Source organism: Podarcis liolepis (genome assembly GCF_965112155.1).
Source record: "Podarcis liolepis genome assembly, chromosome: 1".
Lineage (NCBI taxonomy): Eukaryota > Metazoa > Chordata > Lepidosauria > Squamata > Lacertidae > Podarcis > Podarcis liolepis.
The window spans coordinates 16083820-16108876 of NC_139554.1; the positions used below are offsets into that span (position 1 = coordinate 16083820).

Consider the following 25057-nt stretch of genomic DNA (forward strand, 5'->3'; position numbering starts at 1 on the left):
ATTTCACTTCAAAGAACACATTGTGCATTTGTGCTAGAAGAGCCAATAATATCTGAAAGTATATTTTGTGGGGGAGGGGCCTTGTATCTGCCAGGGACAAGAAGATTCTTAAGTCGCTTTCAGAATGACCGTTTAAATGAAAAATAAAAATGCCGTTTTATTAAAATACAGGGTTTTGAAATGGTACTCTCAAGGTTTGTTATATTCTACCCGTTTGAAATGAAATCCACTTCTATAACAACCTCTCTCTAACAAGGAAAGTACGGTAGTTTGCGTATTACTGGTACAACTAATTGTATAAATAAATTTATGACCATCATCCAAAGCATCAGATTCCCCAAAATATAGAGGTGAACATCTATCCTAGAAGGGAGGTCAATGCTACAATGGGGGGGGGGGTTAATCAGTAATGCTAGTGGATAGGTAGATAGTACAAAAATAAGTGAGACCTGACCTTACCTTAAATATGAAAGTTGTACAGTAATTGGATTTTCCCTCCAGAAAAGCCACAGATGTATTCAAGGGAAGCATGAACCAGAACATAGCCATGTAGTTTCTATACTGCTAAAACGTTGCATTTCTTCCATGTACGAGGGCAACAACTCTTTAACAATATTGCAGTTTCATCTAAGTACCTATTGCATGGCAAAAGCTTCCGGTCTTGCTACCAGCACAAGTGAAAAGCATCTTCAAGCATCTTCAAGCACAAGCATTTCTCTGGTGTATTGACTTCATTCAGATCCAGAAAGTTAAGTGCAAATTCATGGAGCAAGTTCCCACTGTTGGGGGAAGTGCAGTATGCGCCAAACAGCAAAGGATCCTAAATATTGTGCTGATTAGATTACATGCCAAATTCATGAAAGGCTATTAATCTCAGTACCTCCCACCCACACTGATTTTTGCATGGCATCATAAACTGGTCCTGGGATTTATCCCATTCCACCCCACTTCTGAGGTGGACTTACCTGGCCGGTGCTTTTGGGAAGAGTAGAGGCAGCTCAGAAGACGTGCTGCTTCTAGGTACCCATTGGCAAGTAAGTTAAGAGTGCAGTGCAGACACATTCTCTACACATCAGCCCTGGCATGCTTTCTTCCTGCATCATCAAGGTAATACAGTGGTGCCTCGCAAGACGAAATTAATTCGTTCCGTGAGTTTTTTCGTCTGGCGAATTTTTCGTTTTGCGAAGCACGGTGTCGGGAAAGTTTTGGAAAAGCTTCAAAAATCACCAAAAACCTCAAAAAGGCTACCACACCGCGTTCTATGAGTTGCTCCTCAAAGTCAAGTCGCAACTGTATTAACGGTGTTAAGAAAAAGGAAACAAACTTGCAAAAAACGAAAGACGTTTTCGTCTTGCGAAGCAAGCCCATAGGGAAAATCGTCTTGCGAAGCAGCTCAAAAACCGCAAAACCCTTTCGTCTAGCGAGTTTTTCATCTTGCGAGGCATTCGTCTTGCGGGGCACCACTGTATAACATAAGTAGCCTGGGGGGGGGCACACCAGAACCCTTGAAAGGCACAAAAGGTAGCCAAGGACTGGATTGTTCTGTTGTTTTAGTGTTTACATGCAAGTGGGAAATGTCAGGTTTCAGCTTTGAAATCAACGCTGGCTCTTTTTCGTTTGAAGTTTGTAACTCATTTAGCTGATATGGTCTAATTTCACAAGCCAGAGAGGGAGCCGAGTCAAGGGATGGGGCTTCAGAACCCCTCAAAGCTCCTTGACCTGACCCACAACTAGGAGAAGCGAAATGTCATTCATCCAAAGCAAGCAAAAATACGCAAGTTTGCCCATTTTTTGCTGGTCTCAATTCAGCTTTCTCCGATGGGAGTATATTTTGTCACAGCTGTTCTATTGAAGCCTACAGAGCTGTCATATGACAGCTACCACCAGCTGGGAGGGGTGGAGACTTCTTGCACAGCCCTCTAAGGAAGGAAACTTGCAACTGTCAAGCCACATGGGTTTCATGCATTCTGAAGTACAGCTATGCTCCCAACTTCCTCCCCTGCATTTGAACTTGAATCCCGCCATAGAAGTAACTTGTTCATTATAGTTCTGCCTCTTCGTGATTCAGGCTTTAATCCAAATTCTACTTACCTGGGAGTAAGCCCTATTTAATTCAATATGAGAGACTTCTGAGTAGACATGGTTATGAGTGCAGCATTAGTCATATCGGAGGAGCAGCACTCTGGTGAACAGGTCATGAAGTTACTACTCAAGTGTTTCTTGCTCATATATTTAAGTGAAATTGTATACAGATATACTAACCAATGTGGAAGTTATACCAGGTGGGGCTGCCAGTGCAACTCTCCTTGCTACCGGGGCTTAGCAAATACTATCATATATTTAAAAGGTTAAGACTGCAAATACTTCCCTGTACAAATAAGAGCCTACGCAAGTCATCAGGTAGGGAATCTGTTTTCTTCTTCTTCTTCTTCCCTTTTCAGACCACCACAAATGAACAAGAAAAGCAGGGAGGCTTTGAAACACTTTTGAGTGTCTTAGTGCTGCGGTTACCCTCTTTCAAACTAATTAATACTTGTCTTGATTACATGCCAGAGCAGTCCTTTGGAAAAGCTGAAGGGTTTCCCCTATTCGTTTACAGCCTGCCATTCCTCCTGAGGGAGCCTAGGGCTCCATGATCCGATTTTGAAACATGCTGTTCAAAAAAGTGATTCGCACCACTTTGAGAAGCATGGTCTGACAGATTTAGATCTAGATGCAGAGTTTTGAATGTAACAGGCAATATGAGTAGCTAGCTGCCTGCCCACACCCATCCAAATATATAAAAAGCTATGTTTGAAGACCAGAGCTTTTAAACACAGATGAATATGCCTAAATATGTTACAGTTGTGCCCTGCAAGACGAATGCCTCGCAAGACGGAAAACCCGCTAGACGAAAGGGTTTTCCGTTTTTGAGCTGCTTCGCAAGACGAATTTCCCTATGGGCTTGCTTCGCAAGACGAAAACGTCTTGCGAGTGTTCCGATTCCCCCCCCCTTTCCCCCCTTTTTCTAAGCCGCTAAGCCGCTAATAGCCTTTTAGCTGCTAAGCCTTTAATAGCTGCTAAACCGCTAATCCGCTAATAGGGTTGCTTCGCAAGACGAAAAAACCACTAGACGAAGAGACTCACGGAATGGATTATTTTCTTCTTGCGAGGCACCACTGTATGTAGGTTATAACCTTTGTGGACCAGATTTTTTTTGGTTTTGTGAGGAGGCGTTAAAACTTGTCATGTTACTAGATATGTTTGTCATGTGAGGAAGAAAGATGAAAGGCTCACTTCCACTCAAAAAGTTAAAAAGGTGAGGTTTTCACTATCAGGAGAATAATACCCAGCCCTCATAGATCCTGGTATCAAGCAGACAGCATTTTCTTCAATGAATATTAATAACAAAAGCAATAATCTATTACTTATACCCCACCCATCTGGCTGGGTTTCCCCAGCCACTCTGGGCGGCTTCCAACAGGAGATGAAAAATACATTAAAAAACCTCCCTAAACTGGGCTGCCTTCAGGTGTCTTCTAAACGTCATAGTTGTTTATTCCTTTGACATCTGATGGGAGGGCATTCCACAGGGTGGGAGCCACTACCAGTGAAGAATTGAATTGAAATCTAGTGTCTTTATACTGTTCAAAATCAGTTTAATACTAACTAAGCAGCAGTTTGACTTTGTAGTCTGTCAAATCTCTCCTCTGACAGAAGACATGCCTTTTTCTGGAAAATAAACTGTATATTATTCTATTGTATCAACCTATTTCACTGTATTGCTCTTAAACTGAATTTTAAATCAACATTTAAAATTATGCTAGCCTTAAAATATGCTACATTGCATTTCTAATATATAAAAATGGATAGTCCTACTGTTAAGTGGCTAACCTTGATTAGAAAATTAGGCTAATTTTAAGAATTGATGTAGTATTTAGAATATAGTGGGGAATTATTATGCCTTATAACAAAGGGCAAGCTTGGTTAAATAGGTAGTGAATCCAACCTGAGTGTTTCCAAAATGAATATGCCCTGCATGTCCACACCAATATTACATTCAAAAAATATTACATCACAGTTGATTTAATTTAAACAGAACATAAACAAAACTGCATATTCAAGATAGTTTAATATGTATTTTCTGAATTAGAAATACCACTTTCCTAAATGAAAATTACTAGTGTAATGACTCATTTCTCCCCCGATCACTGAATTACATTATTTACACATATAATACAGATTGATTGTAGCTCAAAACATTATTAAAATAAAATGTTTCATAGATACAAAGGATCTCTTTCCCCATAACATAGCTTTAGAGGGTGTCCAAACACCCATTTAAAAGTAATTTTCTACTAGCATTAAGCTATTTAAGTGCAAACAATCTTTTTTGGGGGGAGGGGGGAACCTCTATGATTGCAGCATCCATCTTCCTGAATTACATTTATGAAGCCAGAAAGTAATGACTTTCATTTCCCATGAGAGCATTCTAGACTAACCATTGCTGGATAAAAAAAAATCAGTGCAAAAAAACCCAACAATGAAGTTCTAATTTATATAACCATTAAACTTATTCAGATTTAACAAACATTTTGTTTTACAGAGAAACTGGAAAAGTTATACTATTTTTAACTGCAACACCAAAAGAAGTATTTTTTAGCAAAATCCTTCTTTCGGCCATCAGCCTAAATATTAGCTGTAAAAAGAATTCATTACATTATTATTTTTGTAAAACACTATGTGATTCACATAACTCCAAGTTTACACTCTGCCTTTAAGAATTTGTGGTGCTCCCTGGCTGAACAGCAGCTCCTGGTTCCATTGCCATTACTTCTTGTTCTGTGTTCAAAGATTTGCTAGCAGAAATGTGATGGCTATACTACAGTTCCACTTGGAGAATTGGCCTGGTTTTGGGATGGCAATAAACCCTGCAAACAAAGCAATTTGCATTAATCCAGCATGAGAACCCAGCATTTAGTTTTCTAAACAGTTCTATATATATCTGTAGACTTTCAGTGCACAGTGGCATTTGCATATTATGACTTCAAAGTGATAGATCACATTGTTCGAACGTCTTAACATGAACGACTTCGCTCTTTATGTAGCAGTTTAGTTCAAAGTAACTTATAAGATGTAGATCATAATTAGAATTCCAGGGGTGTAGCAGCTGTAATATGTTCCAGCAAGCAAGGAATATGGTTGCTGCTTTAAAATGAACATGAAGTATCCTGATAAAACTTGACAGAGTGGGTTTTAGTCCACAGACGCTTATACCATAGTATGTATTCATTTTAATAGGCCCCAGGAATCTTGATTATGACCGTAGTATGATTAGATTTTAGCTCATGTCTTACAAAACTTAAGCTATCCTATTAAAAACATAAAGTCAGTGAGCTGCAGGGCACATTTGTGCCACAAGTCTTTTACCAGGAGGTTACGATCAACATGTATCTCTCCCTGCTGTATGCACCTTGCAACCATAAGACACAAGTATTCATGAGGGGCTCTTCAGCCAGATGTTTCAGAGTGCAAGCTGGAGCCCCTCTCAGCCAAGGAAAGATGCTGCAGCCTATTGTTTCTTGGATGCAGAACTGCTGGTTGGGGGGGGGGGGAATTACCCTGCTTTTTCAAATGACATAATGGACCCTTCCCAGCCTGTGGATCTGCCCAGCCAACAGAACCAATGTTGCCTTTAATAGGAAATCATTTCACCTCTAATGAAACCCACAAATGGAACACTCACAAGCAACTGCAGCTAGTGGTTGCGCTTGCAGTGAACTCTCACGTTTCCAATTAGCATTTTTAAAAAACTGAGTTTTAAACAATGGGAAATGTTCATTTCACATTTAATTTGCAGCTCGCTAAGCAACCGTTTCTCCAATCAGAAACTGATCAGCAAGGCTAGCAAAGCTGGTTTTAGAGATACGGTTCTGAACATTTCTGTATTACACCCCTCCCCTAACAGAGACACTGGCATCTACACCTAACTTGGGTGCTTGTCTTTTTAGTTTTGTTTCTTAAATACCATTGTTCCACTTTAAGTATGCATGGGGGAAATCCCTCATTTTGAATACTTGGTTTTGCAGGTATTTGTCTTACCTGAATATTGTGAAATTCAGGTTGGATCAACCAGATGGGCGGGGTACAAACCATTATTATTATTATTATTATTAATTGTAATGTAGAATTAAGTCTTCGGAATCTACAGGAGCTCTTTTGGGGTCTGAACCAAATACTGAGAAAGCGCTATGAAAGAGAAGTATACTCCCTGCTCTTGAAACCAGGTTGGACAAAAGTGCCCTGCTTTGGAGAACACAAGCTGCCCAGACCAGAACCTGGCCTGATATTTTCATCTCTTAAAAATGTCTAAACCAAGTTTATTCAAGATGCCATTTCAGGTAGCACACAGAAAGAAAGACATAGCTCCTCCGGGTGCACTAGGGTATAATTCAGAGTGTCTTCATTTTAAGCCCAGGAGCCTAATCACTGTTTCGGTAGGCACACACTTTTCATATTATAGTGTTATGCACAACATAGTCTAGCATACCCCACACCAAAGTTATGTCCCAGAGAGAAATGTGTAAAACTGCTGATTTAAAAACGGGAAAGGAGCCTTTAAGAAAACACCACTCTGAATAAAGAATATAGCATTAGCTAGAAACAAGAGACAGGAGAAAGTAGCCAACGAATGTGAAGTCAGATCTAAACAATCTGCACAAACTTGCCATGTCATAGGAGTGACGGCCCCAAAGTTGGATTCAATAGGCAAAATAAATGCTAATGGACAACCCTTAATCAACGTAGCTAAACAACACGGTCTGTTCTGTGGCTGATATCTGTATGGTCATTATATTCTTTACGTTTCTCATACATGTCAATATTAATAAACAAATTGCTTTACTTCGTTAGGCCACAGGTCCAAATGATGAATATCATCCAACATCAGTGATTTCCTGTTAACCCAGGTGTTCATAATCAGAGCTTGACAACAAAATTTGACTTAGTAGACAGATGTAGGCAGTGGTGCTCTCAGCCGAATTGGTGAGGGTTACTTTTCACTACCAAAGTCCCCATGGTTCATGCCTCCGGTTTTCATTTCTGCACATTTCCATAGCTCTTCACAGCCACCGTTTCTTCTCATCTGTCACTGCTGGGGGGGGGGCAGGGGAGGAGAGAAGGGGGAACATGTCCCCATTTCCAAGGCAGCTGGACCCATGATCTTCTATGGTGTGATTGCACATGCATCCCATTGAAAAAATGTAGTGCAGAGCAAATACATTTATATTTGGATATGGAAGTGTACTCAAACATATATCCCTAATGCAAAAGTGTGTTTGGATGGGGAAATGGCTCTCCCCCCCCCCCCGCATGCATAGACTTGAAAAATTGTCAGAGGTGTGTAACTTTCTCAACAATTTCTTTAAGCACTAGTATACAGCCTCTCAACGAGGAAGTTCTAATTGGCTGGCTGCGAGCAGCTAGCCTGACTCAAGAGCTCTGGACCAAGAGAAGCTGAATTATGCGACCTGTATGATTATGAAGCAATTACATCTATTTGCTGGATTTGCATAATACGTTCTGCTTCTGCCAGGCATGGGAAACAGCAAGGGGTTTCAGGGCACTGAAACTTGACTCCTCAAGATCTTATTCATCCAGCATTCTGGCTTCTTAGAACTTCTATGGCATGTACCCATTCAAAACTATCTATGAAACTATAAATGCTGGAAGTGTGTCCTTTTAAAATAAAGCAACGAAAACAGAGGCCATCATATTCTAAACTCTGCATAAGATGGGTTAAGTATGGGGGAAATTACAAAATATGACTGACTGTTGTCCATTGGTCCAAGTATTCTGATTAACAGCAGCTCTTTCCCAGTTCTGCTTGTTAAAATCCAGTTTAAATCCTTTAACAGCAGGTGCTTGCCAGTGAATCTAGAATCTTCTGTATACAAACACCATGGACTCTCTCCAGGGCTGGCATGATCATTAGAGGATGTGAAGCATCCACCTGAAGTACCTGATTTTGAGTATCATTAAAGAGCAGGAAATTGCGGCTTATTCTTTTTACTGCCAGAAAGAAGTGCTTGAAGGATTTTCTTCCTCAGGTGCCAAAATAACTTGGCTGGTCTTGGGTACTATGTACCTTGAAAGGAGGCATTTGATGCTCTATCAGACAACAGCATATCTAGAGCAGGCCCAGTCTGCAACTGAGCTATGGACTTTTGCTTGCGGAGTACACACAGGCAGACTAGATACCAGCCATTGCTAAGCCCAACTTTAAGGATTAATTTTTCCTCCTATAGCCAGCTGCCAGTAATAGATCCATTAGCCATAAGGAACTTAGAATGAAACATCTATGTTCAAAGGCAAATTGGGCAGTCTTTGAGCAGTGCTAGTTCAGCAAGGGTTGGCAAATTTTAATGATATTCTAATTGTCTTCTCTTACTCTTTCCAAGTTCTAAGCTGTTCAAGCTAACAAATGGTGACTCCCGTCAGCACAAAGCTGTTTAACAATATAAAAATGTCCTTCAAAATTATCTAAAACACTTGGGCCTGGGTCCAGAAAACTACATGACTAATTTGACACCCAGAGGGCTTTTGTATTGATCAGTCAGTCCCCATCACCACAGGCCTGTTCAAGGAGCATTTAAGTATAAAGAACTACTTATACTCAATACTTTTCAAGCCTTTTAGCCAACTAGCTCAAATACTGTGTGCGGCCTCCATTCACTTCTCCCCAAGTACAGCAGTTTAAGCTGTGGAACCCTAGGGTGTTAAAATATTATTGTAGCTCCATTTTGCTTCCTTTAATAATTTTAAAAAATAATAATAGTAATAGCAACAACAACCACCACCCAACAAATGTTATGGGCTACAACTCCCACATCCCTGGCCATGCTGGCTGGGGCTGAAAGAAGCTGGATCCCAGCAATAGCTGTAAGATCCCCAATTATCTATTTCTGTTAAAGCTAGAAGTAGTAAAGAGTTTGAAAAAGATCACTACTTGAAGCCTGTGTGTTCTATTATTCCCTTGTGGGTATTTTTGGTATTGTTTCATCTGTTTCTGGATAGTGCAGGACTCTGGAGAAAGGTTTGCTTTAAATCCAAATAAGAACAGACTTTCATTTATTATAGTGTAGATCATTCCTATTTAATATGTATTTCTCCCCTAAATTTCCCAACCAGGAAAGAATCAAAATATATTTAGTGCCTTGGGGTGCAGCTGACATCTGAGCTGGTATGCCCCAAGTATACAGATATAATCAGGGATCAAATATATCTTGGCTTTGTGGGGCTTAGGAAACAAAAACCATCATTGATCAGCTTCAACAAAATCTATTACATGCATATCTCAGTTACACGTAGGAAAGAAAAGAAGCTTAGCTGAGACATTGTAGAATAACTGAAGACAGGTATTTTGCAGGTCTCACGCTTACTATATAGAATCATAGAATCATAGAGAGTTGGAAGAGACCACAAGGGCCATCGAGTCCAACCCCCTGCCAAGCAGGAAACACCATATGCAAATCAATAAATTTTCACTGGCCCAACTTTCCATGGTTATTACGTAGGCATCCCTTTCAAGTAATCATTTGCTCGATAGAATGAAAAGGTAGCTATTTCTCTATCAAATATAACAAGTAGGGCATAATACATCTTGAATCTCTTAAGGTACCATCCTTAAGTCTAAGGAGGGAATCCAGCTGCTCTCTCTATTTTTTCCTTTTTGTTTGCACATACATTGGGGTGTTTGAAAGGGTTCATCTACCATCCACAGAAGGGAGACAGGATCATTCCCTAGTTTGCTTTTAAAGAAAACTGACTGTTTCAGAAAGGTTGTACAAGGAAACTATCAAAAAGAAATCCAACTATGATCAATTTAAAATATTTCTTTTCGAATGCTTGGCACATCAAGACAGGAAAAGGTTCTTAGAACGATTCAAGTATTTTTCTTGGGCAAGCAGACGAAGTTGAAACAACATTGCTTCTATGCAAATACTCAGGGAGGAAACCGGTACCTTGCATAACACACTGCAACAAATATTGAGACAGTGAGAGCCAAAGCTACCTGACAGACAAAAAAGGCTGCTCTCTTTAGGCGCAATAAAAATAAGCTATTCCATTCAAGACTGGTTAACAATGGGGAGCCCTATGAAACGCATTTAGGGGGTGCAGGGGGAGGCAGAATCGCCAAAATTTGCCTGCCTCCCATTCATCTGATGTATTACTTCTGTCGGAAGACTTCACTGGACACCACCCAATCTCTTTACAGAAATTAGGACTGCATAATCTTATTGATGGAATGCAAGTTCCTCTTCCAGACTTCTTCTCAAATATATCCACTTTCCCTTTTGCAACATACTCTGCTTCTATCAATGAGACACGAAAAAGCATTTGGCAGTAGTTGGGGCACCGTGCTCTAGTGCATTGCATGTCACTTCTACAAGGTCTATTGCCAGGGGTCCCTAACATGGTGCCTCCAGATGTTGCTGTGCTACTTATTCCATCATTGCCAACCATCAGCCAGGCTGGCTTGGGCTGATGGAGGTAGGAGCCAAATGAAATCTGGGGCGCACCATACTGAATATAGCAAACTTCAAGGAGCAATACCCTTCATATGTTCAAGGTATATACTCTCTGCAAGTAGGATCTCACACCAAGATATGGTTAAAGGTAAAGGTAAAGGTACCCCTGCCCGTTCGGGCCAGACTCTAGGGTTGTGCGCTCATCTCACTCTATAGGCCGGGAGCCAGCGCTGTCCGCAGACACTTCCGGGTCACGTGGCCAGCGTGACAAGCTGCATCTGGCGAGCCAGCGCAGCACACGGAACGCCGTTTACCTTCCCGCTGGTAAGTGGTCCCTATTTATCTACTTGCACCCGGAGGTGCTTTCAAACTGCTAGGTTGGCAGGCGCTGGGACCAAACGACGGGAGCGCACCCCGCCGCGGGGATTTGAACCGCCGACCATGCGATCGGCAAGTCCTAGGCGCTGAGGTTTTACCCACAGCGCCACCCGCGTCCCTTAAGATATGGTTACGGTTGCTAATTTAGCAGAAACTGCTGTACCCACTGAGGAGCTTGTCTCTCTCGTCAAGTTTGGAAGCTAAGTTGCCCGGTGGCCAAAATTAGGGATGATCCATTCAAAAATTAAACCAGAGCCAGTGCAGAGAACTTCAAATGCTTTTCCTGGGGAAAGCTATATGCTGAAAGTCAGATTAGACGCTGGGCTTCAAATGAATATGATCTTGCTGTGACACAGACTCTGTACCCGAAGGTAGTGGTCATACAACTCTTCAGCAAGGACAGCTCTACCCCTCCCCTTTTCATTCTGTGTTTTCATAAAGCTGGGGGGGGGGGTCACTGCTAGGTTTAAAGCCACTTTGGTGCACAGAGGCAAATGGACAGGAATCAAAGGAATTGGGTAACTAGAAAGTAACGTAACTGAACAGTATTAGGAAGTATGGCTTTGGAAACCAAGTTGGGAGATGGATTTTTAAATCTATATTCAACGTACCAGTCTGGGGAAGAAGATACCTTCTAGTGACACTACCATGCCTGCTTCAGATACAATTAAGAATTCTTGCTTTTGGAGAGAACACAGAACCAAGTGGTCTAACCAAATCTGAATTAAAGTTTGCCAGCAACATCCTGCAGTATCAGCAGCCTACATGACCCAAACGGATACACAAACACTTGAGAGTTCCATGAATCTGTGTTTACAGTTAGCCTTGGGTTGTCCTTTTATGCACTTCATTCTGGTGAGCAGCCCCTAAAGCGCTTAAACGTTAACGTGCATTGTTGATAAACAAAAGAGCTCCTGTAGAATCCAAAAGGCATCAATTCTCCATTCCATTGGTTGTTTAATGGATTTACATCATCAACTTACCTTCTCCCACAATTCCCTGTTATTTAAACTAGAAACACCAATTTTAACCACACCCACTGCATATTTTCTCATTTAAGTCATTTAACAATCCAGTATGATTCAAATGGACATGAATTATGACAGATCAATATAAGTAAGTAAGTCAAAGCTAACATCTGAAAACTGTATGAAATAAGAGGTTGTACATTGGTCATTTATAAAAATGGCAGTTACAGAGGCAGCAGTTTCACGGTGGCCATTTTTTGTTCAGGAATATGCTTCTTCCTGCATAGAAGTCTTAATTGCGGCCGATCAATATTAGAACTTCAGGCATGAGAAGCACTACTGACAGTTATCTACATTTTACAGTTCAGTCACACTTTTTATTTAATGTCAGTATACAGAGGACAACCCCAGTAAATTATTCTGTAATGTCAAGTATTTAGTAGGGTTCTTCAGCTGAAACAGTGACATAAAACGCTAAAAAATAAGCAGTATGAAACAAACATGATTTTTTAAAATTATAAATATAACAATACTTATTAAAGCTTCATTATTATTGCAACAGTCAATTTAGTTTAACAATTTGTTATGTTAGAAAGGCTCTTATGAAATTTATTCAAGTTGTCAAGAAATTAGATGGACGTTTATAAAGAAAATACATATGAATTTTACTGTTGATTTTTTTTCCACTATATCATTACAATTTTGTACAGTATCACCTAACGTGTCAATCTTAACAAATTCATGTATACAGATTTCATAAATGCAGGAAAAAAGTCTCGCTTTTAAACTTTACACAAGTTATGTGACAGTAAATTAGCTGGTTTTCTTTCTTTAAGAACACAAGCAGGCCAGCAGTTATTCTAAATGCAAATTTAGTAGCTTTAACGTGGTAGGTGGAGACATATACAGTCTTTTCAAGTACATAACTAAGTTCCAAAAGATCAAGCATTTCTGAAAAGTCTTTAGTAAGAATCTTTCCCTCCTAATCTGGACACCCACATAATAAGGCAATTACTCTTTCCTGGCTTCACAGAAGTAACTGGCCCACTCTCAACTGGGCAGCTTCTTAACCTGGTGTACTAAGCCAACACCAATCCCGAGAACTTTGCATGGCAATATTTCAAGGAATTCCAACTCCCGTTTGCAGTGTTTATGGTTCCGTATATTTCATTTTATATCATGGCAACCTCAAAATCAAGAACTGATTTAGCAATTCCTAACCATCCCTGAATTTAAAATTAAATCAAACGAAATAAGATAGTACTTCCCAACAGCACTTTATACTTCAGCTCTAACAAATGAAATGCCCTTTGCCAATGAAGATTTAGTAGTAAACGTGACGTCTTCCCATGCCCAAATAGTAAAACAAAATGTCTGTTAAAACAGCAATGATAGAACTCATTTAAACATGATGCTGTACTATATAGTTCCTGTTTATTGGAAAACTAAAGGACGTTCTATAATTTAACTCTAGATTTTTCCCTGTACAATATAGTTCAAATAAATATTCTAAATTTCATGTGCATTTTGTTGTACAAAGTGGTAACACATTTTCTCAGCCAGGGTATATGCTGCCATTTCACTCAACTACTGTATTCATTTGCAGTTGTCCACTCTTACCAGGAGTTTCCCGGTTAAGTAGTGGCAAGTTCCCCTGAAATTACAAGGGGTTGTAGATCAGGGATAAAGATGCGGTGGCCCTAGAGGTTCTGCTAGACTGCCGCTCCCATCATCCCCAGCCTTTGGCTCTGCTGCATGGGGCTTGATGAGAGCTGCAAGTCCAGTAACACCTGGAGGGCTGCAGATTAGCCTGCTACTGTAAGCAACACCTCCATGTGTGACAGTAGCACTGCAAAAGAAATACAAAAGCTTTCCTGCCATCTCTGCCATACGATGTAATCAGGAAGGAAATGGCCGAGAGATAGATAAGCAGTTTTGTCTTTCCCAGTAGTACAGCATATATATATATATTTTTTTACAAAGTCATTACTGAGAAGTTTTGTTTCCTGTGAAGTAGGTAGTTTCTCCCACAAATTAGTGCACTTCTAAAATGTTGCCGCGGTATGCAACATGGGCTTGCCCCACGTTTTCTGCTGAACATGGTACTTTAGATCTGAACTCGTGTTTAAGTAGCATTTCGAAAGAGAAAGGAGTTAAGGAAGCTCAAGACATGATGCGAATGCTACACAGAGGTCATAATGTTTGTAGCGCAGATCTTCTTGCTCCAACCCAGCAGTGAGTCTGTCTGTGCCCTATGGCGGGGGTGGGGGCAGATATTGTCCAGTGACATATGCAGGGCACTACATTGGCTTCCTCTGCCCTATGGGTCTCTGAGACTCAAGTCTAGCCAAGTATCAGCCAGACAAAATATGTTTATTCTAGGGAGGGACTGTCCGTACCAGGGATGGGTTAGCCTGCGGCCTTCCAGGTGTGGTCAGACTACAACTCCCATCATCCTCAACCATCAGCCATGATGGCTGGGGCTGAAGGGAGCCCAATACGAATACCGCAGGTTGCCCACTCCTGTCTATTTGAACCCTGTTCTTCTCAAGAAAATAACATTTGCTTTCCTGACTGCATCAGCCTGGCAGACAGACAGGTGAGGAAGGAAAAAGACAGGGTTGGCTCAGTAGCAGTGAGGTTTCAGACTGCGCAACTGGTTGAGTCTTCTGGCCCATTTGCTCCTCAAACTGGAAGTTTGTGGCCCTTCTTTCCAACTGAGATCCTCTGCCAAAAGGTGGGTGGGAAACAAATTCAGCAGAGGAAAAGGGCAATGGAAGTAGTTTTCGAGGAGTCTGGGAGAGAAATGTCAACGCGGGAAGGTAGCAGCTTTAAACTCTTTAAAAGCTACGGAACTAAACTATAGGCAAGACTAACATATGCAGTGTATAACCCAAGGGAAAGAAATATGTTACCATGAGTGTTTCTGAAGACTCATTAAATAAGTATAAAGTTTAGTAAGTGCTCTCCTATAGAACAAAAATGGTGCTTATTAACACCTTTCTGGAACAAAGACTTTCTTGGCCAGAGCCATGTAAACATATCACCTAACTTGCTAATTTAGGCCAGCTGAGTGAGCTCACCGACTGCAAAAATAAAGCATAATAATAATTTGAAACCCATTCTAAATAAACACATCCTAAACAATATGGCATTTACATCAGTGTGTGATATTAGTTTTCAAAGACCTAGTGAACAACATCAGCATGAAACTTACCTTTAATTAAAGATTTCCGCATTGGCCAAATAGAGAAATCCTAGCTTTTGGTACTGCATACTTATCTCTGAAATATTTGAAATGTGCTCCAAATCATTTGCGTGCAAGTTACGACCTGTACCGATTAAACACAACTTCTTTGCAGAATTTTTACTTAATAGAAATGCAAGTAGCCAAAGGGTGAATGTTAAGTTACTTTAGAATATAGTAAGCAGAGGGGCTTGGATAGCTACCAACGATAGCTCAGCAATGCACATCTGCAAAATTACCTTCCAAACTGTTTGGCCCCTGGCACAGAAATACACACATTTCCATGATTTTAGCACTTGGGAACATAGACAGTTTTGTCCTTTATCTTTACCATTTGCTTTCCACCCCCCGCACGAAAAGCAATGCCATATTTTTCCAGATTGTCTATCCAAGATAAGGCATACAGGTGACATTACATACCAGAACATGTTTGATAAGATTTCACTTAATATATCTAATTATTACATATTTTAGAGAAGCTGTGAATCCTTACAGTCAAAATGGGCATTAATGTCTACTGGAAGAGTGTTAATTTTGTAAAACAGATGCACTTCAGAAACGCTCAACAACACTTCCCAAGTTTTGGAAGATTTAGGAACAAAGTTTAGGAACCTTCAGGAAGATCTCCAGAAGATAACCAGCTGCCATTTAGGGTCTTTTGCTGGTTTATCCATCATAGGCAGAGATCAGGAGAACCCATGTGTGCATTCCAATGCACACACTGGGCTTCCCAAGTCTTTGCTTGCAGCTCTAACCCCTCACACAGTGTTGGGTTCTGAATTAAAGGATCCCCCCAACCCTTATTGGTTGCTTTTGGGGAGCCGCCTCTGAGAAGAGCAAGCTAAAGTCAACCAAATTGCATGCCCAAAAGCCACCTCAAAAGTCTTGGAGCTTGGCCATAGCCTGCAAATTGCCCATGAGTATTTGAAGGCAAAACAATTTTTATCAGTAGAAAGTACTAAATATTAAATAGATAATTTCAGTTTCTTAACATGAAAGAAGACATCACTAGTGCCACATTTTAAGCCTGTGGATTTAATGAAAAATGCATGAATTAAAAATACCTTTAACACAAACGTTCTGTAAAGTGATTAGGGGGTAGAAATGAGTAAGGGATACAATTCACTAGGAAGCTTTTTTAAAAAAAGTGACCTTACATATTTGGAGAAGATTGATATTAAAGATCAGAATATTACAATGTATATTTAATACCAAGTTTATTCAAATTTTAAATGGCGACACTAAAAACTGCTCTTGAGATGATCACCGAAGGAGGAAGAGACTAACTTTTGGAAAGAAAAAAAAAGTGAGAACAGACCCTGCTTTATGGATTCCTGTCAGAATAAATGTTCCAACTTCAATTTACCCAGAATGCATGTTATGCAAAGCTACAGCTACGTAAGCTGCAACCAATCCGATATCCTGAATGCCCTTACAATTCTACCCTCACTAGTTGATTTTTTTTTTTAAATTTGTCTGAATCATGTTATACAAAAATAGCTTTTGAAAATATAGGAAAACTATCACGGACACTTTGGATACACAACACTTCTCCAGCTGGAAGGCAACTGTATTTCAAAAGAACTTTACCTGGGCCAGACACTTCAAATCGTTCAGAAATATGGCATGCAGTATCCAAAAGTATGGCTCTGAGGAAATAATCTTTTCTTTTTTTCCTTTTTCTTTTTTACATTAAGCATAAAGAAATTTTATATTCAACATTCAGTTATGTTTTGAGAAAAACTACCTATTCAAGTTCTACTTCTTTGATGCAGCATTAAGGGTTAAAACTTACCACTTTACCAGGCCTTGCCCATGTGCAAATAAATCCCTCCTGACAAGCAGTGACTATACAGTCTTCAAGAAAAATTAACACAGTCAGTCTTTCGTGTGCTATCTTTTTACAGATAAGAGGCTCTAACAAAGGAACTTCCTCCATTCTGGGACACAGGGGCGTTCCCAAAGTTTTTGCTGGGTCCGTTTTGGTTTTAGTAACTAGGTTCAGTTTGTCACTGCTCTTGCTAGATATATGTCCCATACTATGGTTTCGCTTGTGGTCTTTTTCGTGGTGCCTCTCCTTCCGATCATGTAGTGATAAGGTTGCAAACTTACTAACGCCAGAGGCAATGGCGCCGTCCATGACACTGCTTTTACTGCCAGAATTGGAGACGGCAGAATGTGGAAGGCTATTGGACCGTGGAAGAGGAGGGGGCACAGAGTTCCCAGGTGTTGTGATGCTGTTTCCATTACTGCCTGGATTAGCTCCACCGCTTCCTGCAGGTGGGCTGGTTGCATTCATGACATTTGTGTGTGTCCTTGCTCTCGAGAGGGGTTGGTGTGGGAAGAGGATATCTTCTGTTAGGTCCCATAAGCATAGCTGCGTGTCCTGGCCCACTGAACCAAACCTATATGTGACACTTACTGGACGACTGTCCGTAGAGTTCCTTTTAGATAGCCTAGACTGCGTGCTGTTTGCTCGATCCCTTCCAAAATGAAGAAGGTCTTGGAAGTCCTCGTCGCTGCCGCTGAATTCCATTGGGTCGCTTTCTTCTACGCTAGTGGTATACGGATCAAAGGCCACGACGCTGACCCAGGATTTGTGTCCGTGGCCTCTAGCTATCACTCGGCAGTCCACAAAAGACCAGACAGTCACTAAGTCGTCTTCTCCGCCTGTCACGATGTATTTGCCATCGGGGCTCCAACATGCGCACAGCAGCCCTCCAAAGTAGCTTTTCATTGTACCGTGCAACTCCACAGAATCAAAGTTAAATACACGAAGAAAGCCATCCTGGCTTACACATGCCAAGAATTTCCCATCTGGGGAAAAAGCAAATTCGTTCAGGGCCCCCTCACCTACTGTCCATTTAAGCAAAGGGTTTCGTGTAGATTTGCTCTTGCATGTATGGACTGCAAAACTTTCTCCTTGTTTGAGTAGCTGATAGTGTGGGGCTGTGGTACCACAATTGTGTTCCACGTTATACAAGTACATATTGCCACTGGAATGAGCTACTAGGAAGAGGCTTTCTGAACCAGGAACCCATTTTACACAAGTTACTCTGGACTTGTCTATTAGTCTCTGGAAAACAAAGGAAAGAAGGCACACATCAGAGTCATCTCAGTTTTGATTTTTCATTTAACAAGGTAATTAATTTTCTGCCATTCAGCATTTAATACACAAAGTTATTCTACTTGCAGAAAACAAGCCTATGACTACTTCAGTTATAAGCTACTGTGTGCTTTTCTTACCCCATGTAGATCTGGAGTAACATTACAATGGTCAGCATGATTTGTGGCAAGCCTCCCTTAACACAGTTCAATGAAAAAAAGAAAGTCAGGCTGTGTACATTCTGGGAAGAACTTACTCATCAAATCTGAATCTGACATAGATTTGGGGGGGGGGGACCCCTGAAAAGACAACCACTTAATATGTCCTTGGAAAAAGGAACCTGGCTTTAAGGATCCAGAAGAGAAGAAGCAATTTAGTAGAATAATGGGACCACTTTAGGTATTATAGCTCTACCTTACTGAAGTGAAAATAGGAAGGAAGCAGAAGTTATTTCAACAAAAATAATGGCAATTGCAAAGTATGCTCAGCTTAAAAAAATGCTTTGACAGTCTGGACCTAGGATGGGGAGGAGAGATCTAGTATCTGGGCAAGTTAAAATCTTTGAGCCACTTAACAAATACTGCATTGCTTTTGTGTAGAAGATGTCTAGACATTCAAGGTAATTAGTTACGATAGATGGAAGAGATTTTCAGTTGCGGATTCCACCTTCCAATTACCTGTGCTGGGCTTCTATGAACAACCAATGCAATTTGGCCTGTGGGTTCATTATCTTTAAGTGATAGTAATGGCACTTCTGTGGATTTTATCATTATTCTGCCAACCTAAGCCATTCAAGCATCACAACAAAAAAGGGAAGAAGCAAATAACAGTAATACCAGGGGTTTTTTTGTAACCAGCTATAAAACTAAATATCCTTCCCTCTCTGGACTGTAGCATGTCTTCAACTGGGACACAACTTATTTTATTTGTTTAACAAAAATTTATGATACAATACTTTTTCACTAGTACAGTGATGTAAAGGCTGCTCACTGAGGGAAAACAGTTACTATAATTTCAATAATCCCTGGAGACTATAGGGAAAAAAAATCATCAAATTATGAAATGTGAAAACCACATCCTAGAGTTCTTGCCCTGTCTTGTTCAATATAGGATATACATCAAAGTGACAAATTGTGTACAATGCACAATATGTTAAATGAGCAGCTGTAGCCAGAAAGGGCTGGGATGGTCTAGAGAAGAGTCCATGGAAGGAGGCTGGCAAAAGCTGATTTCCCCTTTGGGCTTCAGGGGAACCTACTGAATAGGGTGGGTTGAGGTATGGGGGCTAATGGATCCCTGATAATCTGGAGTCAGTACAAGCAAAGAAGGTTTGCATTTCCCCGGCGTTAGGGTAGGGGAGAGAAAGGTGGTAATATTAATAATAAAGAAGAAAACAGGACACTTTCCTTTTGTGAAATCCCTTACATTAAAGCGTATTCTGGGATCCAAGTCCAATTTTCGGCAATTATCCCTCCCCGCAGAAGATGCCACCCCCCAACACACATTTCCCCATCTCACATTGTTCTGGAGAGTCTTTTCTTACATGGGCGGTGGCAGGAGAAGATGAGAACCTCTCCTTCTGTAAGCATCCTTAAGTCAACTTATCATAGGATCCAAGCTAGCAAATTTATAGTGAGATGCAGAGTTCTTTACTACTACTCTTGTCTCAGCAAACTACAAAGAAAAAAACATGCCCGGCCCAAAGTCCACCATATTCTGTACTAAGGTGACCACTTTCAGGAATATGCCTCCTGAACCCCCGAAAAGTGAAACATTTTCAGTCAATGAAACAAAAGAAGGTTTTATAGGTCTGGCTGACATTCATGAGAACAGGACCCAAAAAACCCCCAACCCAGTTTATATTCAGGGTTACTCAATGATCCACCTTCTAGAATAATTCGACTGGGTCATAATCAATGTTAGACTTCGAGTTAACGATTTTACTCACACAGGAGCTAGAAATGCACAACTGTGTTTTGAATGTGTTTGCAACTACCTGAGTTGCTATAGCAAACTGCTGAGCATATTTATGAGTGGACAGAAGGCAAGACCTTTAAGCATCAGATTTTAGAGACTCACTTTAAAGTAGAATTTGTATTCAAATTAAATTACAGATCTCTCTAAAAATCTGGCAGTATACTAATCCTCAACAAGTTAAAACAAAAAAAATGCTTCTTTCAAGTTGCACCAGATATTATTATTATTATTATTATTATTATTATTATTATTATTATTATTATCTATCATCATCAGTAACAAGGCTTTAAAGCCAGTACAAAATTGTGGAACAAGGTTTGTGACTTACAACTGCTCTCACAGTGTTATATTTTCTTTACAAACCACTGCAACGAACGATAAACTATACCTAAAGCAAGTTGCAGCACATTTTGTCCAAATTGTGCTGATCCATCTTTGGAGAGCTAATGATCTGGGATAGCTAAGTCAGTAGAGGATGAGACTCTTAATCTGAGAGTCATGGGTCCGAGCCCCATGTTGGGCAAAAGACTCCTGCGTTGCAGGGAGTTGGCCAAGACGACCTTGGTGGTCCCTTCCAACTCTACAATTCTGTGATCTTGCCTTGTATGCAAAAGGAGAACAGGGGGAGGGCACAGTTGTCTTACATTATGAATTACCCACCCCTCTAGAATAGTTACTTAGCAATCCAAAAATCACTTTCATGGTCCCAAAAAGTTTCATGGTTCCAAAACTGTCTTGGGTATGCAAAGGCTGGTATGTATGTGTTCCAGTTCCATTGCATGGTAAAATACTTGAAATTGAGGAAAGCTGCAAAGCAGTAAGCTGTTTAAACTAAGAAACCACTGAGTGCAACTCGCCTGAAGGAGCTCTTCGGATGCAGCTGTTCAAGCTCGAAGGTAAACCAAGAACTAATAAATTTATGTTCTGCAAATATGCAAGCTTTTAAGCATTAATATTAACTGAAATAGGTCTAAAGCATTCCATATAACAGTTCATGCAATCATAGAATGGTAGAGTCTACCCATTTCAGCACTGTGTCTACTTTATTTTATTTTTTTGCTGCCACAGGCAAAATTATTGGGCCTTTGGGAGCCAGATCAATCCCTCACCCTGAGGGTTAGCCACCCTTGGATTAGGAGATGACACAGATGTAACGCTGCCCACAGTTTAAGTGCACTGCTATAGCCCATACAGTACTCCAGTCTTCTGACAATAAGCAAATGGTGAGAAATTGAGGGTGTGAGAAAAACCACCACCTCTTCCATAGTGAAGAAGAAGAAGAAGAGTTTGGATTTGATATCCCGCTTTATCACTACCCGAAGGAGTCTCAAAGCGGCTCACAATCTCCTTTCCCTTCCTCCCCCACAACAAACACTCTGTGAGGTGAGTGAGGCTGAGAGACTTCAAAGAAGTGTGACTGGCCCAAGGTCACCCAGCAGCTGCATGTGGAGGAGCGGGGAATCGAACCCAGTTCACCAGATTACGAGACTACCGCTCTTAACCACTACACCACACTGGCTCTCCAGTGCATTACTGTGACACAGTCCCTCTCACAGAATGTGATATAAATGTGCTTTCCCACTTTCAAAGGCTTCCCCTAGTATCCCTCCAAGGTGACTATTTCCAAATGGAAAAACAAACATGCATATGGAGATCCCATAAAAGAAAATAAATGTTTGCATGCACCAAGATTACAGTATCCACTTACTTCCTCATTAAATAATTTGCTAGTTTCTTTTTTAATAGGATCTATAAGTTGCACCTGGCCTGCAGAGAAGCCCACTAGTAGAGAAACACTTTCTGCCGTGGCTGTTAAATGATTGAAGTCATGACACGTTGGTTGTGTTCCTTTGTATATCCTTTTATCTATTGGTTTACTCAAGTCAGCAGCCTGCAAAAAGATTGAAAATAAGATTAGCAATGAATATAACGGTACTCTAGTGTGCTCTACAATAGAACAAGACTGATGTTTGTAGCAACTGTGGCAACAATGCAGGATTAAAACCCAGAGAGAGTTTAAAAACTAACTTTAAGTAGACCATTCGGAAATTATGTACTAAAGCAATTTTTGTATAGTCAAGAGTTGCTGTTCTCCCTGAGAGTCATCAGGAGGTCAAAATATATCTAGTCACTCATGAACTGACCTCTTCAGAAACGCACACAGTCTATCAAAAGTTGGCACCACCTGGGCTTCCCAGTCAGACAGAACATGCATTCATGGAAAGCATTACACAGTAACATGCACATTGGCAGCACATACAAAAGTTCAAAGAATTTGCAACGGAGTATGGATATCTCAATTCCTTAACAAGAAGTTCCCTTACTCTGTAAACATAGCGGACCAAAAGTTTTACTGTATATTAACACCTTAGTACAAGATTTGGATGACATGAAACTGCTGGCAGGTGGCCATCCTTGTTTGAAGCAAAATGTTCCAAGAATCTGTAACTCCACTGTATTATGTGGTACGCCAATAAGCTTCACGCTCTACATGAAATGCATTGCTGCTTCATCGCTGGTCATCAGAGTCATTATCCGTTATCACAGAAGAGTGGTGCAATGGCATAGCGCTTCTGGTTTTGAAGGCTATGAGGTTCATCAGGTACCCCAGATAGGTCACTCCATCAGTCTAATCTATTTTACCAGCTTGTTGAAAGGATAATTCTGCATCTTCCATTTAGGCCAATTGGTACCAGGCCCCCACAGGACCTGAACCATGTGCCCCTAAATCTGTTCTGGGGATTCCCCCAACCCTCACAAGTACATTTGGGGAGGATGCAGGGAACACCTAGGGAGAGAAGATGGGAGAAAAGTCCTGTTGCACAAGCATTAACCCTTGCACTGGTGGGACAGTTACTTAGCACTGTATCAGACGCAAGTCAATGCAGTAGGAATACCCAAAACATATGGTAGAAAAAGACTTAATGTTCAGTGTGGCACTGGCATAATAAAATAGCAGCTCTATGTTAAGCTCTCCAACTTCTCCCCATAAATTGAATCTCTCTTACCCATTACACTATGTCATCACATTATGAATTTGCACACCACTGGCTGCCATGAATGAATCTGCAGAGAAGCTCACATTCCAACAGGCTGCAGCAGAGGGAAGAAGAAAAGTAAAAGAGAAGAGCCATTGGCTCTGCTAAAAGGAACTAGCTGTCTTTTGGATTCTCAACTATGCCATGGCAGCAGCCATTCTATCAGGCTGTAGAAGAGGGGGAAATGGAAAGCAAGGCCACACGATCGGCTGTGTTGAAAGACCAGCTCCTCCTCTCACTAAACTGTTTCCATTCTAGCTGGGTCATTACAACACTCAACTTTTAAAACGTTTGCATCCCCCACTCACATTCCTTTTTCCTTTTGTATCATACCTTAGATTATAAGCCCCAGAGCGGGGGCTGCATTGTTTTTTATTGATCGTGTAAGTCATTCTGGAATCATTTTTGGCTGAAGAGTGGGATACAAATATTTTAAATAACTAGTGCATGGTGACATGTCATAAGTAAATGTGCCTGGGCATTAGAGAGAGATGCAATAATTCAACACAAGGTTTCTGCAATCTTTGTCAAGCCTAACATCTAGTTTCATCTTTACTGTCCATCATGAAGATGCTTAAAGATTACAAGAGCAATGTTAATATGTATTATTCTAGTACGGTCAACAATGGAACTAACTGAATTGTGGAAGGTGCATTTTTCCATATGACCCTTGCTATTAAGAGACAGTTGTGGCAATAGAGTGCTTAATACTTTTTAGTACAAATTATACAGCTGACAAGTAAATTAAATGCTTAATCTACATAGTGCTAACTTGGAGATCCTGAGAACAATCCTAAGGCAGTGGGAAGAACAGCTGGGAGGCTACTGACCTACCTCTGGTTAGCAGAGAGTGGTCTTAAGGTCAAAGACCCACCACCTGCTGCAGCAATGGCAATCTTTGCTCCCTTTGGTGATTTAAACTGAGATCTTAAATATAATGTATTAGGAACTTAATCACAAGTCGACTTTAAAGGCTCTGATATTGGGAGCAAGCAGTTGGCAAATATATTAGAAGAACTGTGATTAACAGAACAAGCCTAGCTATGTCTACTCAGAAGTCCTATTGAATTCAATGGTACTAAGTATTGTTGGGATTGCAGCCTTAGGCTTTCCCCTTGAGGCGGCATAAGGTAAGCAAATGAGTTTATTTTCTACCTCCTTTATAGGAGAAAACTGAATTCCAAATGGCTTGGGAACAATATTTGTTTTATGTGCACTTGCCTTTCCCTCCAATTTGTGCACAGAGGTTTCATTCTAACTACTGGAAACTTCACCCAGATTTATTGTAAACTCTAGTTTTCTGTTTTCCTGTGGACTGGAAACATGGCTTTCAAGGTAACAATACCAATTACACTATATCAGTGATGGCGAACCTTTTAGAGACCGAGTGCCCAAACTGCAACCCCAAACCCATTTATTTATCACAAAGTGCCAACACGGCAATTTAACCTTTATATCTCATTTTTTCTGTGTGTTTCATGTTTCTTCTTTATGGCTGCTGTTGTAATAAATAATCCTTCATAAAAGTTATTGCACTACATTCTTCATTAAATTATCTTCCCACTGATATATCATTTTATGGTATAACTCAGTGCTTTTTTTCTTAAAAAATGTTTAATGGCATTCTCATATTCACTCAAGAAAATCACCACCGGGGGGAAATAAATGCAGTTCAAATTGGGGAAAATAAATACAGTGAATTTCTTCACCCATTAAATTCACAAAATGTTTAGGGGTGTGCGTCCCCACAGAAAAAAAGCACTGGTATTACTCCAAAACAAAGTGGTGTTATGAGCCATCAAACCTCGCAAATACGTTTTTTCCAGAAGGTTCCA

The 25057-nt window shown here is 40.5% G+C and overlaps 1 protein-coding gene and 1 long non-coding RNA gene across 4 annotated transcripts in view; one reads left to right on the forward strand and one right to left on the reverse strand.

The window, feature by feature from the left end:
• Positions 1–4092: 4092 nt before the first annotated feature.
• The window catches only part of WDR20 (WD repeat domain 20), a 54015-nt gene continuing 33050 nt past the window's right edge, over positions 4093–25057 (reverse strand). For 2 of the 3 annotated variants that reach the window (XM_083518588.1, XM_083518589.1), the window contains exons 2-4: positions 21893–22075; positions 16897–18177; positions 4093–4910 (exon numbers count right to left, since the gene is read on the reverse strand). In XM_083518588.1, the coding sequence (XP_083374714.1) occupies positions 4857–4910; positions 16897–18177; positions 21893–22075 (1518 nt within the window). In that variant the 3' untranslated portion in view covers positions 4093–4856. Of the gene's footprint in view, positions 4911–16896; positions 18178–21892; positions 22076–23192; positions 23213–25057 lie in introns of those variants that run through there. The other variant, XM_083518590.1, reaches the window with a different exon arrangement.
• Positions 16765–24752, forward strand: LOC310686001. Its single transcript, XR_014515625.1, has 2 exons — positions 16765–21450; positions 21711–24752. It is a non-coding gene; the product is annotated as an uncharacterized lncRNA (long non-coding RNA).